Raw genomic sequence first — 20,438 nt, forward strand, 5'->3', positions numbered from 1 at the left:
GAAATAATAATTAATTTTATATTGCTATGGCTATGTATATCTCCACATAAATATGTGTACACCAAAATATGTAATACTGAAGGTACCCATGTTACCTTTGTATTCCCACACAAGTGCAGGCATGCACCAGACACCCAAAATAAGGTAAGATATTGGTAGACCTCAGAATGCAACCCTGTCTTGATATTCATTTTAAGGTTGGCATGGCGACAAGATATGAACAAAATAGATATTAATGCCCTGGTTTAGATCCTTTACTTTCAACTCCTATTTTGAGCCTACCAGTAGCCAGTGTCGCCACATATTGAATTATGGAGACAACAATTTACAAATTAAAGCCATGTCCTAGAATGAGAAGAAGGAAAAAAAAAAATGAGAGTGAGATAAGATAGGCCAGCATCTCTCAGACACTCTGTAGGACAAAGCAATCTAATGACCTCCTACTTTAAATAAAGGAAATGATTTAACTCAATATGTTTATGAGTGTTTAAAACAAAAGAAACTGTTTTTAATTTAAAAATATTTCACTTAAAGGCTAAATTACTAAATAGAATCATTACCATTTTTGTTAAACTATAAGTTTAACAAGTATGAAAACACTTTAAATTGTACGTGCAATTTTGTTTTCTTTTATAATCAGATGATATCAATACTGACTAAATCCATTTTGAATAAGGTGTGTGTGTATGTAAAGAAACACACATAAAAAAATAAATATTTGCTTCTGATAAAGCAAGTCATTCAATTTTATGGCATGTGTATATTTTTATAAAAACATTATGGATGAGAAATTTGGGCTAACACACAGATATTGGAAATGTGGCATCAAAATAGTTATTTAAATCAGAGCAAAATCATTTTACAAAAGAGTGTTTCTGATTCCTATGGGATTGGTAGCATTGTAGCTAACTATTTGGAATCTAAAGCTGAAAAAGCAAGGAAAAATTGATGTGATAGTTTTGTGACGTGTCTGGAAAATAGGGATGTGAAGTTTACTTACCTGAATGTCTCTTTTTAAAACCTTTGATTACTTAGACTTCCTCCTAAAACAAGTAGATCTCTCTCTCTCTCTCTCTCTCTCTATATATATATATATACACACACATATATACACACACATATATATAGTGAGAAATTATATACATACATATATAAATTATGTATACCTTTCTATAAAACATTAAAATTGAAGAGGAGATAGAAACCAAACATCAGTGATGACAGGCTTAACTCATTTCCTTCAATCTGAGAACCCTTATCCACAACAATGACAAGGCAGGGATTATTAGTTATTAAGAACTAATTGACTGCATCAGATTTTTCAAATCATAGCCCTTGGAAATCTTACAGCCATCCTACACATGGGATTATGCTAGAAATTCATACTGCAAAATAAAAAGAAATATAAGGATAGAAAGTTAGCATTCTTATATAAAACAAAAATTTACAAAAATTTCTATATGCTAATGGAAAACTAAGCAAAAAGTATAAGAAAAGTTAGATTTGCATTTTTAAGACGAGAGAAACTATCGAATTGTGTGTATTTAAATTTATGACATTTCTACTGTTTGGATGTTGAAATTAAAATACAAATACATTTTAGCTGACCAATATATTTGTTAAAGCACTAAGAATAATACAGAGAATGGATAATTGGCTAAAACTACATCCTGATTACATTGTAAAATGCAGAATACAGGCATTTGTTTATACCAAAAAAGAGAGACATATTTCTCATGCAGTTATTATAGTCCATATATATGAAATAAAGGCTAGAGTAGATAAACTTTTATTTCATATTGCTTTGTTATTTTGTTATTCCTTAATGTGAGATAAGCTTAAATAATTGGAATATGTATATACACAGACACTTTCATGATACACAAGTATACAGCAGTAGAAAAAAGAAAAATTGATGGCAGTATGCTTTGAGAATAAATGTTGAATTAAATGTGTTTCTTATGTGAAGCTATTTTATTTCTGTTTAAACACAGAAGATGTTCATTTCAGAGTGTGTAAGCTATTTGGTGCCACATTCTACTAGATTTCATTTCTAATTATAATTTCATGAGAAAATTGTTGACTATTATGTCGAGAACATTTTTCTCCAGAGAAACAGAGCCAATAGGATTAGTATCTCTATCCATGTCCGGATCTGGATCTGCATCTGTGTCTCTCCATCACTGTCTGTCTCCATCTCCTTATTTTAAGTAGTTGGCTCCGGAACTGGTGGGTAGAGTGGCACGCACGTGTGTGAAATCTGTAGGGCAGGCCAGGCAGTAGGAAATTCAGATACAAGTTGATGTTCAGTCTGGAATCCAAAATCCACAGATTAGGCCAGCAGAGTGCTGATACAAGTCAACACTGGGGTCTTGAGTCTGACCCCTATAGGCAGACTGGAAACTCAGATTGCTGTGTGGAAGCCTTAAAGCGGGATTCCTTCTTCCGTGGGAAACCTCACTCTTAAATCTGAAGGCCTGCAACTGATTGCATGAGTCCCACTCACATTACAGGGGGTGATCTGTCTTACTTAAAGCCAACCAATTTAATTTACTTTTTAATTAATTTTTATTGGAGTATAGTTGCTTTACAATGTTGTGTTAGTTTCTGCTGTACAGCAAAGTGAATCAGTTATACATATACATATATCCCCTCTTTTTGAGATTCCCTTCCCATTTAGATCACCACAGTGCATTAAGTAGAGTTCCCTGTGCTATACAGTAGGTTCTCATTGGTTATCTATTTTATACATAGTAGTGTATATATGTCAATCATAATTTCCCAATTCATCCCACCACCCCCCTTCCCCGCTAAGTATCCATACGTTTGTTCTCTACATCTGTGTCTCTATAAAGCCAACTAATTTTAAATGTTAATCACTTCCGCAAATACTTTCACAACGGCATCCAGACTAGTTCTTTTTTTATTATTTTATTCAAGTATAGTTGATTTACAATGTTGTATTAATTTCTTCTGTACAGCAAAGTGATTCAGTTATATATATATATATATATATATATATATATATTCTTTTTCATATTCTTTTCCATTATGGTTTATCACAGGATACTGAATATAGTTCCCTGTGCTTTACAGTAGGACCTTCTTGTTTATCCATTCTCTATCAGACTAGTTCTTGACCAAAAACTGAGCGACATAGCCTAGTCATAGCCAAGCTGACATAGGAAACAACCCACCACATCTTACTACCTCTATTAGTCAAGACTTTGATTAGCATTTTTATTCCCAATGTACTTACACATGGCAGGTAGTCAAGTAATATTTGTGAAATGAATTAAGGAAAACTCCACTGCTTAGAGCCTTAGGCTATTCATTCTTTTATGCATTGCCTGAGTTTAAAGATGTTTACATCTAATTCTCTCCTCATGTCTCCTTGCTTTACAATTCCCACAAAACAGTGTACTTCTTGTGAAAAACGTTTCACAGAATAATTGATCACTGAATTGTTTCAGGGTAAACATAACCTCATGGTTCTATTAATTCAAGATCACACAGTCAAAATATACTGTGCAAATGCCGAGTCTAAGATAGTTTGGAGTTCTATTATAGAAAAAAGAAAGCTAGTTCTTCTGGATTTTAGAAGATAAATCACTTGATTGTGAGTAGTGGAAATGAGTCTTTTCGAATCATTTTTTCCCCACAAAAAAGGATTAAACATAAAAATAATATTTTTCAAAGTCACTGTTGATATTAAGAGAATTGCAATTCCCAGTACAACCCATTGGCTAGTAAAGTTTAGATAAAAACTGAAATATTTAGAATACAGAATCTTTGATCAAATCTCTCAGAAGATGCTGTTTGCTTGCTCTAAATAAAAATTCAATTTTAGTGCAATGTCAGATTACATCAGGTTTCAGCTTTTGGTATTGAGTTGGTTGAAGATTCATAGAACATGCTTTTATTTATACTTTCATCTATCTTTTTTCCTTTTTTTGTGATGCAACCTAACTATACAGGATTCTTGCTATATTTATCCTAGTTGTATACATGATTTCATCTTGTCACCTACAGTAAGTATGTACTTCAAGCAAATAGGATTCTATCCCAGACTTATAAATTCAGAACTCAAACTGAAATGGGTTTGGAAAATTTTTTCAATTATTAGGCTTTTGCAAGATTACCAACTGTTTCACTCTTCTGGTTTTCATTTATTTTGTCAACCTTATCGACAACTCTTTTAATCTTCAATGCTTTTTTACTTCACTCCCTTCTCTGTTCGCTTATTAAGATCCAGCTGCTGTTCTCCATACATACCATTGTGTTATTTATTCTTTCGTGAGGACTAGAAGAGCTTGAAAGAAAAATCACACAAATCTTATCATGCGTGGGTCTTAAGTATATAGATGTGTGTGTGTGTGTGTGTGTGTGTGTGTGTGTATTTTGGTTGGGGGGCAATGTTGCCTGGCTTGTGGGATTTTAGTGCCCCAGCCAGGGATCAAGCTTGGGCCCGTGGCAGTGAGAGCACAGCGTCTTAACCACTGGAGCACCAGGGAATTCTCACATGCATGGGTCTTATATTTTAGGATGCAAAGATTCTGTTCCTGGTTTTAATGCAACTTAAATGATGCTAACTCCAGAGGATCATAGTTTCTGCAGAAAGTCTGATATGAATCCCCTCTAAAATGTCTATTTTCTAGGCTTGGAATTTCCACATAAGAAAATTACCTAGACTTTATAAATGAATATGATTGGTACTCTATAAGAATGGAGTTTTTACATAGGAACAGGTTGTGTCCATAGTGTGCAGAATACTCAGGTATCAAGAAATTGAAAGTGAGATTAGAAATGGGGAAACAGCTCTCTCTGCTGGCGTTCCCCTCTTCTCAAGCAGTGCAGCCTTCAGGGCATTTATCAATTTCCTTGCTAATACTTCCAAACCCCCTTTTCAGCATCTCCTTCTGTTTCTAATCCAGTCACTACTTCTCCAAACTCTGTCCAGAAAAATAATTGTTAAAACACCAGCCGCTTTATACGATGCAGACAATTCATTTCTCCATGAAGCCATCAAGCAACCTTTTGAATTCAATACCACTGTATATTTCAGAAAGGTACTCGAAATATTTCCCCACTTATTCATTTCTCAGTGGGTCTCTATTCAAACATGGCTTAACTTACAAAGAGTTCTAGAATGATAAAAATTTACGCTTTCTTTACAATGATATCCTGCAAAGAGCTTCCTTTGCACTTACAATGATATCCTGCAAAGAGCTGCCTAAAGAGAGTAATGCAAACTACCTCTAACTATTCCTTAGAAGATTATGCTGTTGATTTTAAAAGAAATAAATTTATGAAATTGGTCTTTGAACCCCTGGATTTAAAGGGGCCTTGTAATCTTTCATTAAAAATCACACTCTTATGAAATTCTCACATTGTGCTTCTGTTACGCTTGAAGTAGGCAAGGCTAACATTAGGGGGATAGCCACGGGGAGCATGTAAATCGTGCAACAGCATCTTAATGGAGTTGTATAGCATATTAATTGGATCAAGTAATCTTATCTAAGAAAGCATATTAGGTTTTCAAGAGATGATTAATAAGAACCAGCCAAGTTATTTGGTAAATGTGACCAGAATTATGTATGTGTCTCAAACAATCTCTTGCCATCACATTTTTTATATGAAATATAAGGATTCAGTATACACACCTAGGAGCACATTTTCTGTACTTGAGAAAGAAATGTACTTATAGTAATTTGGAATTTCAATAGAAACTTCTTAAGGGTAAAATTGAAGAGTTTAACATAAAAATTATTCGTACAAATATCTTTAAACATAAAACCATTTTACTCGAGACTTACAAAAATCACATAAATCTAGCTTCTAGGGCTCTTAAACTACAGTTTCTGGACTAAGATTGAGTTTTATTCACAAAAAAAGTACCTGTTGACTTATTCAAGGTAATAGATTGACATTGTAAAAATAAAATAATACAAAAGTAGTAGTTTCTTACTTTGTGCCTTACTATCCCCAGTCTGACTTCATGCAACCAATTACATTTAATCACTTTAAGTAATGTGCTCAGGAATGATATTTCTTGAATTATCAATATTAGATATTTTCTAGTGATGTTCCTCTCTGAAGGATGATAATTTCCAAATTTTCTTCTTTCTAAATATGTTGAAAACTTACTGTAACAAGATTAATTGTAATTATCGTATTGAGGATTAGATTTATGATTTTAATGATTTATTTAAATCTTAGTCCTTATTTTTCTTTTCCTTTTCTTTCTTAAAATGTCTATTTAACTGATCTCTTGCTTGATTTCTCATTGCTTATATTTTATATTTCAACAATAGTTGTCAAAATTGTAATTTAATACTGAAGGCTTGTCATTTCTTTAATATCTTTTTCGTATTTAGATAGGTCATTAATCTCAGTTTGAATAATTTGAGAGGCTGTGCAGGAAGGAAAATAATACAGTAAATCAATGCCTTTATTTTATTTTATTAAATGTTTGAATCACTAAATTTTTTTAAAAAATATTGCTAAACGTTTACAATGACAGTTTTGCATTTCTCCATGTACTTTATCATATAATGATGTTATATGTTTTCTAAATTTCTTAAATCTATATTTAAGATACAACTATATAATAAAAATCCCAAGGAAAACAAAACTTAAACCTCAAAATTATTGCTCATCCCATTACTATTTAAGCTGTTAATTTTTGCCCATTAAAACTCTTTTTTTTCTCATATTTAAAAATCCACACACTAGTATCATTTTCATTTAAAAAGTCACTCTTTAATATATAACTTTCAGCATAGTTATTTGTGAATATAATTTTACAAAAATATCATCTTATGTCTAATAGTTTACTTTTGAAATTATTTAGAAAGCTTAAAGATGCAAAAGAAAAATAGCATATCGGATTATATAATCTGCATACATAAAGGATTTACATTGAACTAAATCACAGAGGCAGTTTTGGTGAATTCTTATTCAATATTGTCTTCACTTTATTACTCAAGAACATTTCTGAGCTGGATAGTGTGGCAGAACCCCTGTCAGATTTGTCAGTGAAAAGAGATGAGAGAAAATGTAATCCTGCAGGCAATATAATAAATAAAGATATAGTTTTAAAGAAAAAGGACAAAGAAAATGTAAATTTGGTCTGTCTTCTTACCTATAAAGAAGATAGGCACAGGAGTAAATTATTTTTATGTAACATTTATTTCTAAAGGTTTACAAGATATGATTTTAAAATGGGTGTATTTTATGGTTTTTATATTAATTGATACAAACATAGCAAAATACCTATGTGTATAAATTATTTGGCCAGAATCCGCTCACTTCATACCTTTAAGAAAGAGAATATAAGGTCATTTTCAATAATAATACTTAACTAGTTAATAACATAAAGCAGTGATTTTTAAAGAATGTTGACCTGAAAAAGTGTAATGATTCTCAGTGTAGGCGTTCCTATGTGGAACAAATTAATGTGTGAATTACAATACAGTTTAAAAGTACACATGCGTATAATTATCCTCTAAGGAGCCTTATAATTTTTGAAGGTGAATCTACCACATTTCAGAATGTTTTTCAGTCCATAATAATCTTGAAAAAACGACTAAGCCTGCCTTCCACATAAGGCGCCCTCTGCCGGACAATATGGGGAGATGAAGAACTCCATCAAAATGACACTTGGCCATCTGCATTGTGAGATTATGTTGCATAGAAAAAAGTTCAATTCCTAAGTGATGTTACACTGTATTGAACAAATATAGAGAATGCAACAATCATAAAATTCCCTCAATTCATGCTTGTACGTCAGCATTTTTAAAGCAGTTACAAGACAATAAGCCATTCAGAGCAAGAGATTACATAATGCATTCTTAGAAAGGTAATCAATAAAACCTCTCTCGGTCCTCAACTAATGTCCCCAAAAAGAGAAATCTGCAAAATGTGCATTATCAAAACTCATGCATTTAAAGAAAGAAAGGGGAACTTACAGTTTCTGGCATTCCATGTCATTCAAATTGTTTGACCCTTTTCCTTAAAAGTTTATCTTTGTTTCCTTTGTGTCCTACGGATTTATACCAATAAGAAATAATTTAATTTACTCCATTTTAATACAAGAATTTCAAAGAATCAAGGAATAGAATCTACATGAAAGTCCTTTAAAGGTTTAATGACAGTTTGTTAATGTGGTTTATGGTCCCCCAAACTAAACTTCAAGTTTTTACTTCAATCCTATCTTGTAGAAGTAATTTCTTTGCCTGCCTGATAATCTGTCTCATAGGTATTATTTATTTCAAAATCTATATTTGCTTTAGTAATATGATCAGAACATAGAGAAGTGAAATCTATCAAAACAAAATTGCTTGCTTTTAAAATACATTTTATTTATCTATTTATTATTTTTTTGCAGTATTCACTTTATTTTATTTTATTATTATTTTTTAAACATCTTTATTGGAGTATAATTGCTTTACAATGGTGTGCTAGTTTCTGCTTTATAACAAAGTGAATCAGCTATACATATACATATATCCCCATATCTCCTCCCTCTTGCGTCTCCCTCCCACCCTCCCTATCCCACCCCTCTAGGTGGCCACAAAGCACCAAGCTGATCTCCCTGTGCTATGTGGCTGCTTCCCACTAGCTATCTGTTTCACATTTGGGACTGTATATAAGTCCATGCCACTCTCTCGCTTCGTCCCAGCTTACCCTTCCCGACTCTCCGTGTCCTCAAGTCCATTCTCTATGTCTGCTTATTCCCGTCCTGCCCCTAGGTTCTTCATAACCATTTTTTTTTTTTTTAGATTCCATATATATGTGTTAGCATACGGAATTTGTTTTTCTCTTTCTGACTTACTTCACTCTGTATGACAGACTCTAGGTCCATCCACCTCACTACAAATAACTCAATTTCGTTTCTTTTTATGGCTGAATAATATTCCATTGTATATATGTGCCACATCTTCTTTATCCATTCATCTGTTGATGGACACTTAGGTTGCTTCCATGTCCTGGCTATTGTAAATAGAGCTGCAATGAACATTGTGGTACATGACTCATTTTGAATGAATCTATTTGGATTAGTTTACCTTGACGCTTCAAATGAAGAAGTGTCAAGGTAAATTAATCCAAACAGTCTTCTTAAAGTAGTCCTCTTAATTTTGACTATTAATCAATAGCTGGAAAGGACCATTTAAGCAAGTATTCTCTATTGTTACTTAAAGAAACTAGAGTACAGAACATATTTGAAGAAGTAACCTCTATCTTTCCATGATATCCATCAGTGTTCATAGTGATGTCATAATTTTGATGAGCTTTTCAACATTTTAAAGAGAGGTTTACATACTAAAGTCCATTCTTTTTTTTTTTTTTTTTCTTCTTTTCTTGTGTGGTCATTTAACTTCATGTGTTTTCTGGTAAGAAAAGAATTTTTTAATAATAAATTTTCACCCCATCTAACCAACTTACCAATTGTGCTTTGTTAAATAAAGTTAGGAAAGAGCACCATTGCTCCTGTACAAATCAAATCTTCAGCACGTTGGGGAGTGAAATTAAACACAACTAATTCTTTAATTCCAACTATCTAAACTGCCATTTAATTGAGTTGATCCTTCATGAACCTTGTGGGTCCATATAATTTACATTTCCTGATATTCCCCATATTTGTCTAATTTCTTTAGTGCTTAATGTTAGCTTTCAATTCAAAGGACATTTTGCCAAACTCTATTTACTGGTTCTTGGACCTAATGTGAAACCTATGGTCTTGATATTTAATTTGTCTCCCCATTATTCAAGTTTATGCCTTTTCCAAAAGTCTTTAAGTCCCTGTCCCTGGATTCTCAGGGACACCTGGACCAACCCCCACCCAGGATTCTGGCTCATTTACAAGAACCAGGAGAATCGACACACAAATCATTCAGTCCTGCACTGACAAAAGATCTAGAGTTCTTTCTTCTCTCATGTTTTGCAGACATTTGAAATTTAACACTCTACAAATTTATTTACTTTTAAATTGGTTATTCACCTCACACCTCTCAAGATGGCCATCATTAAAATGTCTACAAATAACAAATGCCAGTGAGAATATGGAGAAAAGGGAACCTTCCTACACTGTTGGTGGGAATGTAAATTGCTGCAGCCACTGTGGAAATCGGTATAGAAAGCGCCTCAAAAAATTAAAAATGGAACTACCATATGATCCAGCAATTCCACTTCTGGATATTTATCCAAAGAACATAAAAACACTAATTTGAAAAGATACATTCACCTCTATGTTCATTGTAGCATTGTTTACAATAGTTAAGATATGGAAGCAACCCAATTGCCCATCAACAGATGAATGGATAAAGAAGATGTGGTATATTTATACAACGGAATATTAGTCATAGAAAAGAATGAAATTCTGCCATTTGCAACAACATGGGTGGACCTAATATAATATTTCTATAAACTGGTAAAATATTTTCTGTTTAACCAGAGTAGAAGTAATTCAGATAGCTTTGTTTTTTGTTTTTTTCTTTTATTGAAACCATGGACAAGTTCTAATTTAATCCTCTCAATTTCTAGATAAGGAAATGAGAAAAGACAAATAATTAGCTCAATATCATAGACCTAACAAGTGATAAAGGGAAAAATGAGTTCTCCTGACCACATATGCAACCATCATTCTGTATTTAAAGTAACTCTTTGAAATTCTTAAATATACACAGTGAACTTCCCTCCAAAACATTTTGAGAAATTGAAAAATGAAATATTTGGATGAAAAATGTGTAGACTATTATAGTTTTCATGAAATGTATCCCATAGTGAATTTTCTATAGGAAAATAACAGGTAACATTTATTGATCATTTGACCTTTTCAAACATGATTTCATTTAACAAACATAATAATCCTATGTGATTGGTGATATTATACCAGTGACATAAACAAAGCTTAAAAGGAGTACTTACGTGGGTAATATGAGTGTAAAACTGGATTACATCTAATTCTGGTTGACCTCAAAGCCTGTGTTTTTAATCTTTCTAATACTTTGCTGCTAAAGAGAAATCAGTCTTCAATTTATGATTGTATAGTGTTATCGGCTCCATTTTTGTTATAACATTGGAGGACATAAATGCATTCTCCTTATGTTAAAAGAAAGGATGAAAATTTCTTTACTGTGGTCTTTGTACCATTGATATCCTAGAATCAAAATCATACTATCTGACAGTTTTCTCATATAGGCCAAATTAAGGCAAATCAGCCCCTAAATTGCCATGACTACCTATGCTTTGACTAATATGAACTAGATTGTTTATGACATTTTCATAAATGAAATGGCAACTAGAATTAGATAAATTGAATATATCTAACTGTAGAAATAAGCAGTTGTATCACTTGGGTTATAAGCAGTGATCTCGACTAAAAATTGACAAAAGTAATTTAACCTCATTGCCTTTAAAAAAAAATGGTCCAATAAGGGAGATAACCATGGATATTAAATTGTTTAACATGCTATTGTAAGATCTAGGGGTTTTTTTATATTTCAAAGCAAGATTAAAAGAATACATTATATCTAGTGTATTCACAAATAGCTCAACCTTATATATATATATATTTCTTCATGATTATAAAAAAAATTTCCTGGAAATCATAATCTAAACATTCCAGTTCAGTACAAAGAACCCTTGTTTCATTTCTTTGATTCATGATAAACTGAACAAATTCTCATTGAGAATAATTATTTATATTCTATTGCATTTATTAAAGTGAACACTATTTTGTCAAGTGTTTCATTCACTTTTCTACTTATCTCAGTAGACTCAGATTGCAACAGTTTTGGATATATATGTATTTTAAAGCTATTTGAAAGAGAGAGAGAGAGCTAGAAAAGAAAAGAAAGCTCAAAATCAGAGCTTCTTAAACGATTTGTGGAAAAGAACCCTCCAGGCATGCCGGACACACCCAAGCTTGTCTAAACCCTATTAAAGGAGATGGGTCCACTGACCATGCTCATGGATATTACGGCAATGGCAAATTGTTAGAAAAGATTCTAAATGGTTATTTTCCATTTCTGTACTATTCTCAGCTTGGTAAGGAATGATATGCCAACAGGCAGCTATCCACAGACCATATTTTGAAGATGCTCTAGAATTCGGTTTATCAATGATTCTGGATGACATGAAATAGTGTTTAACAACATGTTTGAGAAATATACACTTTTTGATCCCCTCTCCATTTTTTTTTTCCTATGATAAGTGACATTTAAACTTGTATTTACCGAGGAAATATTGTACCTTCCCCAGTATGTTTGTAAAATGTAGAAATACAGGAATAGCAAAGGCTAACTTTTTAGGCAGGGATGATACTACATGATTAAAGGCCAAATTATGTGGCACCAAATATAAATGCTATGAAAATTCAAACAAGAAGAAAATTAGTAAGACCCACAGTAATTTGGATGAGCCATATAGGTGTTGGAAATACGACTACCAAATGTAGATTAAAAAGAATTTGATTAGTAAAATGTGTGATGCGTTCTTTAGTTGCTGTGGAAAATCACTGGTTTTTTAATAAAATTTTGATGAGAACACTCTAGCTGGAGAACAGGCCATTTGTTGGAGAACAACAAAGAATACAGTTATACATTTTGAGTAAGGTTTATTTTTTATTTTTTCCTTTTTGCAAAAGTTCTCTTTCCTCCCAATTCTCAATTACTTCCAAGAAAGCGGACTCTCCTGCCAGTCTTAGGAACCTAATAGGTAGAGAAGCAGTAGAGTTAAACAGTGAGAACTACTGAAACCAATTTATTTTCAATAGTTAATGACCTGATCCCAATCAGTGAGAGAACCAGGTCGACAATACGTCTAGGAGTTTTCAAATTTAATGATATGTTTGCATATTTATCAAACATCAAACCTTCTCTCTCTCCACCTTTGATGCAACATTCATTCCCAATAGTTCACTCTGTATCTAGGAGCATCTGTATACTACCCTTGGGTGAACCCACAATGTGGTAGCCAAATTGGGTGTGTACATCTTAGGTCACCTGATTTGTTGTATACTTATTTCTGCACTTAGTGCTGCAGTGAACCTAGGGGTGTGTATATCTTTTCAATTTAACATAATTTTTGTTTCCTTCAGAAAAATACCCAGAAGTGGAATTCCTAGATTGTATGGTAGTTCTATTTTTAATTTTCTGAGGAAGCTTCATATGGTTTTCCATAGTGACTGCATCAACTTACAATTCCACCAACGGCACGTGAGGGTTCTCTTTTTTTCCACATACTAGCCAACAGTTGTTTTTGTTGTCTTTTTGAAGATAGCCATTCTGGCAGGTGTGATGTGATGGCTCATTGTAGTTTTAATTTACATTTCCCTGATGATTAGTGATGTTGAGCATCTTTGCATGTGTCTGTTGGCCATCTGTATGTTTTCTTTGGAAAAATGCCTATTCAGGTCCTTTGCCCACTTTTTAATTGAGTTGTTTGCTTTTTTGATATTGAGATAGACAATATTTAAATGAATGGGTGTAGATGTGTTCCAATAAACCTTTATTTATGTAAATCTGAATACCAGATAATGTTTACACATCACAACATAGTACTCTTCTTTTGACTTTTTTTCAACTGTTAAAAAATACCAAAAAATGTTCTGAGTTCCTAGGCCATTTACCAAAATAGGCAGAGCACTGAATTTGGCCTGGGGTCATGGTTTGCTGATCCTCAGCTTACAAGAATGAAAGAACATTCCAGGAAGAATCAAGAGTCGGAAACAGCTAAATATGGCAGAAATTATAAGCAACTTGAGAGCAGGCATTCACTCAAATTCATATTTTTATTTCCGAACAGAGCTTTGCATGATATCTTTCACATAGTAAGTGTTCAATAAATGTTCCCCAACAAGAACTGAAGAGCAATGATTGCAAATTCTGAAGCTCTTTGTGACTCTTCAAACACTCTCTTTTGGAAGAGACAGGATCTGAAAAGCAAGTTTGAAGTATGAGCAATTTAGAGTGAGAGGTCAAGAAATGGAATTAAGGTTCTTGACAGCTTGTTCAAAGTCTAAAGAGAATTCGATGGATTATTGAAAGGGAAAGCAGATGAATCCAAATAATGTTTACTTAAATTACAAGGGCATGTGCATGTTCCAACACACCTGGAGACATAACTAAAGTTGTAATTTAAATGTAGGCAGATTCTGTCTTCAGGCAAAAGATAGTGGACAAACCATGATTAGAGAGAAGGATGGGAGGAAGGAATAATGACAGAAACTTGTTGAGTTGGATGCAAGGTGAACAGATGTACTTGTGACAAATTCATTCATCCTCAGCATGAATGACACAGAGGTTGACTATGAAGAAAAGGAGGAAAGAAAGATGGGAAATTGGAGATTTAAGGGAAAAGTATTTTTAATAGGTCATCAATACAAGATATGAAAATGACCAAGTCCTATAGAAGATGAGTATATATATCCATCTACTTGAACTATAACTTCTGTTTAGCAAATCAGGAAGCATCAACCCTATTTTAATTGCTAAATCAAAATTTCCATCATCACTAGTGATACATCTTATATTCCTTTAAAATTTTGGAAGAAGATAATACATAAATAGGAAATGCATAATGAAATATGGAAGTAACCCAAAGGGAAATAGATAAATTCTAATTATGAGCTAGAATTGTCTTTTTATTATTGACTCATCTTCATTAGCTCTAAAATCTTATTAATCCTTCAACTCTCAATGGCAGTATACATTTCTATAAAAATGATTGAGTGATACTCTTTGATATAATTTCTGACAATTTTCCTCATCAGTACATATTATCTTAATCTTCTTTTGCATCTCTTGTATATTTTAGTTTCCTTTTATCCCACTGAATGCCTAATGCATGTGAAAAATATTCCCCTACTATTCCTATCCACAGAAATAAATACTAATCTATGTAACCTGAAAAAAGAGGAGTGCTATTGTAAAATGGGACCTAATAGACTATAATCAGAAATAATGGCCTGAAGCAAAGCAAAGAAAATTCAGGGTGACTGTCAGGAAACTTTTAATGGCTTTGTAAAAATGATTGTGAGTCTGGTCAGGGACAGCATACAAATAGGAAATAATTCCCAGCAGAGCAGTTTATTTTACTGTTGAATAGTTTTGTAGCAAACAAAGGGGTGGAAATTTCTCCTGGTTCAGCTGTTTTTTGATTGACAGTTTAGTGTCAGGTTACTCACGTTTTCTGTTATTTTGACAGGTTTTGTTGGGAGCTTTTACACAACGGCAAAGAATTTGTAAACAATTTTCCTATATTCAGATCCTTTCATCAACCTTAGGTCTCACTTTTTCCCACCTTTTCATGCCTCTCAAGTACTTATGTTAGGTAGTGTTTGAGTCTCGTGAAATAGGTTCTTGTCAAAGATGTTCAAGATATTGGGTTGGCCGAAAAGTGCCTTTGGTTTTTAAGTAAAAATAAAAGACAACATTTTTCATTTTCACCGAGAACTTTATTGAACAACGTATTCACCCTTTTGTTCCACTACCTTCTGCCATTTTTCAGGCGACTTCATAATTCCATCTTCCCAAAACTTTGTATCTTTTTGAGCAGAGAACGGTTGTAGGTGACTTTTACAGTCTTCCAGGGAATTGAAATCTTTTCCATTAAGAGAATTTTGTAAAAATGACATCAATGGAAATCCGAAGGTGCAATGCCTGGTGAATACGGCAGATGAAACAGAACTTCCCAGCCAACCTGTAACAGTTTTTGCCTGGTCATCAAAGAAACATCAGGTCTTGTGTTATCCTGATGGAAGGTTATGTGTTTTCTGCTGACTAATTCTGGATGCTTTTCATCGAGTGCTGCTTTCAATTGGTCTAATTGGGAGCAGTACTTGTTGCAATTAATCGTTTGGTTTTTCGGAAGGAGCTCATAATAGAGGACTCCCTTCCAATCCCACCATATACACAACATCACCTTCTTTGGATGAAGATCGGCCTTTGGTGTGGTTGGTGGTGGTTCACTTCACTTGCCCCACCATCTCTTCCATTCCACATTGTTGTACAGTATCCACTTTTCATCGCCGATCAAAATTGTTTTAAAAACGGAACGTTTTCATTACGTTCCAGCAGAGAATCACATGAGGAAATACAGTCAAGAAGGTATTTTTGCTTAACTTATGTGGAAACCAAATATCAAAGCGATTCACATAACCAAGTTGGTGCAAATGATTTTTAACACTTGATTTGGATATTTTGAGTATGTCGGCTATCTCCTGCGTGGTATAACGTTGATTGTTCTCAGTTGTCTCGATTTGATCGCTATCGACTTCAACTGGACTACCTACCTGTGGAGCGTCGTCCAGCAAGAAATCTCCAGCACGAAACTTCACAAACCACTTTCGACACGTTCGATCCATCACAGTACCTTCTCCGTACACTGCACAAATTTTTTTTTTGCATTTTGGTTGCATTTTTACCTTTCTTGAAATAATAAAGCATGATATACCAAACATGTTGCTTTTTTTCTTCCATCTTCAAAATTAAAATGGCTCCACACAAGTTCACCAATTTTGATAATATTTTTTAAACGCACGCTGATATGACAGCTGTCACAGTACAATCTAACAAATTGTTTTGAATGAAGTTAAAGACAACTAAGCGCTACTAGAGGCATCTTACGGAAAAAACTGAACGGACCTTTTTGACCAACCCAATACTTCTGAAGAAAAATGTTTGGTGTAGAAAATAATGTTTCAGTGAATTGATGAATGAAGGTACAATCCTGTACTGTGTTCTGGGCATGTGCTGAGGACAGATTTCTGCCTTCAGGTTTGTGCTGCCTGCTGACGAGGGCCATGCACACCACTGGTGGTCATCTTAGTATTATTGTGGTGCATTCTATGAAATGCAGTTCATTCAAACCCCCCAGAACTACCAGAAATATACACCTGATGTTTAGTTTTCAGTTTTTTTGCTTATGTCCTGGAAGCCTGTCACACTTGTACTGTTCAGAGAACACTACAATTCCCTGGTGTTATATGTCCCTGATATTTTAGTGAACCTGGTAACTTCTGGACTGGATCTTAAAAATGAGTGGATCCTCCAGGTCCTCTGGAATTAGATCTGAAGTTTGGGGGAAAAAAACCCCAGCAAACTACATACTAAGCTTCTCATTCCAAAGTGTTCTGGTTTTTACATTGTTTTCCAAGTTTTATGCAAGCCAGAAAAAACACCTACTATGGTTGTGTTGCCTGAGAAGAGTTATAGTGGTAGTCATTTTAGTTACTAAAAGACAAATGTGGTTTATGTGCTGTCAGTATCATCTTTTCATTGAAAGAAATGCTTAGGTGGTGTTGACAATGAAAATTTTGTTGATTTTGTTTTATGATTATTAAATATATACGGTGGATGGTATCTCTGCTGAAGAATAAATGTTTTGGTTTGAATTAGAGATTAAAGAGAGTATTCTAATTGAGTTTATGAGTTACTAACTGGAGTATACAAATCAATGAATTAGACATGATAATCAGTGATCAGGCGTAAACCATAAAACAAGTGACACATTGGAATCAGTGTTTATCATTATATCATTATCATTATATAAGTAAGTGTTTATCTTTACACATATAGTTCATGTATAATTCAAGAAATCTCTCTTCTCAGTGGTTTTTCTAACTACAAATAAATTGAGAGAATTACAAAACCAATAGACCAGTGAATAAAAGAAAAACTTGAAACAAAAATAACAAGCTAAATGACATTTCTTCTAATCGCCGTGTGTCTGCCCATACAAATCAGAAAGGCTTACGTATCCCTTCAACATTCACTTACTGAATGTTGGAAGGAAGAAATAGAAGATAATTTTTGCCTCCCTTATGACCATATAGCACAAACTACACAATATTAACCAGAAGGTAGTTCTAGGGTGAAGGAGCAGAATGCAAAGGGCTTAGGCAGCTTAAAGGACTTTATAAAATTTGACCTTGATACCAAATTGAAAATAAAATAACCATTTCGAGTAACTACCTTATTATCATTTTTCTAAGTTTCTGGTTCTCCACAAAGTAGAAGACTCCTTCAGTCTTGTGTAGTGGATTTAGTAGCTTTAAAAAAGCTCATGAGTATGCCGTGAGGGCAGCTCTTGAGGTTTTGAGAAGCTCTAAATATACTTTAGTGTGGCATATAATGTCTGGTAAAGAAGTTTGAGATTGGGTGGATTTGGGAGGAAACATTCGACTTATTATGTACTTCTGCAGTTACTGAGCTAAGAATAGGGAGTGACAAATGAAAAGACTATATGTTACTATAAATAAGCATTCAAAGGCTTAATAAAATGTATTTTAAGGGTTATTTCGCACTGGTTCCTATACAAATTTAATGAATTTAAATATGCACTATATACTGTTTTATTTAACTCTTTATATATTTATATATTTGACATAAATCTAAATATATAAATATGTAACATATGAATATATATTTAACATATATATATATAAAACTTTTGATGCTAAAAGTAGTAGAGCATCAAACATTAATGTTACTCATAATATGGCTATATCCATGTTATCATTTAAGATATTCATTTGATTTTTATTTTCTAAATTACAGGATGAAGTCTGTCCCAAAGCTGAAGGCAATGAAGTCCAGAGGTGTGTGTGGGCCACAGCTGTCAATGTCAAGGACAAGTTCATTTATGTAGCCCAGCCAACTTTGGACAGAGTCCTTCTTGTTGACGTGCAGTCTCAAAAAGTTATTCAGGTATGAATGACTCCTCCTTTTGAAAGTGGTTTTGAAGAATATTTAATTTAATGTAATAGACTTTACCAGGTAACTCGTGCATTGCCATTTGATTGTCATGGATAACTTGTTTCATTACTTGGATAACTAGAAAATATACACATTTTCTACAAACTGTCCTCTCATTCCACTCCTTGAGCCTAAAGAATTGAAGAAGTAATTGAAATAGCTTTTGTTTTCAACAATTAGATTCCATGAATACCTCATAATTCCCACATGACCAGTTACACAAAAAAAAAATCCTCACAATTGCTTATTCTGTCTAGAGCAAAGAGAGTCCCAGTCCAAGGCCAATTAAGGTGTTCCTAGTTACCAGCACAGTAACAGTAGTATATCTTTCTCATGTGATTCTTAACAAAGGCTGAGACAATAGTAGATTTACTGGATAATAGTAACTTAGTAGGTTTTACTATAGTAGTAAAACAAGTAATATGTGCATAGGTCAATGACAGAGAAAAACACCTATAACACGCCTTGCCATGTCATTTTTCCATGTTGCCATGGTCATGGTTATGAAAAGTTATTCTGGTTTGAGCCGTCACCTATTATATGCCCTGCTCTTTCTAAGACTGTCCATCTTGGACAGTCTACTAGAACTCAGTCTTACAACAATCAAGGGGCAGTGCAGGATTTATGCCCGGGCAGTCTGGCTCCAGTATCTCAGCCTTTGACTGTTAGGATCTGTGGCTTCTCAGCTCAAAGGAAACAAACTTAAAATAGTTTTGTGAGATAAGTATAATCTGTTAAATGGGAATAATAACTGTACATATCTCATAAAGTTATATTAAGGATTATACCAAGTAATGCATACAAAGCATTTGTAGCAGAGTCTGGAATATAGAAGTGCTATTTACTGTCAAAATTCTGACAGACACAGGAATCTAACCATTTCTTATATTTACAGAGATTTTTTTTTCTTTTGCATCAATATTGGTTTGAATTTGAAGTAGCTGTTAGTCCCCCTAATGTTGATTCCTGACTAGAACCAAAAAAAGTGTTAAGAAGTTCAAAATCAGGGCCTCTCATTCTAAGAGTTCTTAACAGCTTCACATGAATTCATCCACCCATCTATCCATTCTATATACATTCATTAATTGCCTTTTATGAGATGTGTTTGGTGTTACAAATAAAATAATCAAAAGTGTTTCTATTAGAAAGCTCTGATATCTCCAGTGTTACAAATTTACAATGGATAATTAGTCCAGTGGTTCAGTTTCTAATATGAGAATGAACAGAAGAGTCATGAGTAGAAGGATGAATAACTGTCTTCTAGAAAATTCTAAGGCCTTCAGGGTTACACAGTTCCCTGTGCACCCAATCTAATGGTCCACTATCTTCTGTGAGAACATATTTTTTCTGTCTATTTCGCTTCCTATGTGTCTGTCTTTGAGACTGCTTGATTTTTTTTTTTTTTATTAATTTATTTATTTTTGGCTGCTTTGGCTCTTCGTGGCTGCGTGTGGGCTTTTCTCTAGTTGCAGCAAGCGGGGGCCACTCCTCGCTGTGGTGCACCGGCTTCTCACTGCGCACGAGCTTCTCATTGCGGTGGCCTCTCCTGCCGCGGAGCACGGGCCCTAGGAGCACGGGCCTCAGCAGTTGTGGCATGCGGGCTCAATAGCTGTGGCTTGCGGGCTCTAGAGCGCAGGCTCAGTAGTTGTGGTGCACGGGCTCAGCCGCTCCGCGGCA

At 33.9% G+C, this 20,438-nt stretch overlaps 1 protein-coding gene across 3 annotated transcripts in view; it reads left to right on the forward strand.

The window, feature by feature from the left end:
* Positions 1-20,438, forward strand: part of FSTL5 (follistatin like 5) — a 707,698-nt gene that overhangs the window by 604,658 nt on the left and 82,602 nt on the right. For all 3 annotated transcript variants that reach the window (XM_061191763.1, XM_061191764.1, XM_061191766.1), the window contains one exon: positions 18,564-18,713. In XM_061191763.1, coding sequence (XP_061047746.1) covers positions 18,564-18,713 — 150 coding nt within the window. The remainder of the gene's footprint in view (positions 1-18,563; positions 18,714-20,438) is intronic.

Source organism: Eubalaena glacialis, chromosome 5, assembly GCF_028564815.1.
Source record: "Eubalaena glacialis isolate mEubGla1 chromosome 5, mEubGla1.1.hap2.+ XY, whole genome shotgun sequence".
NCBI lineage: Eukaryota > Metazoa > Chordata > Mammalia > Artiodactyla > Balaenidae > Eubalaena > Eubalaena glacialis.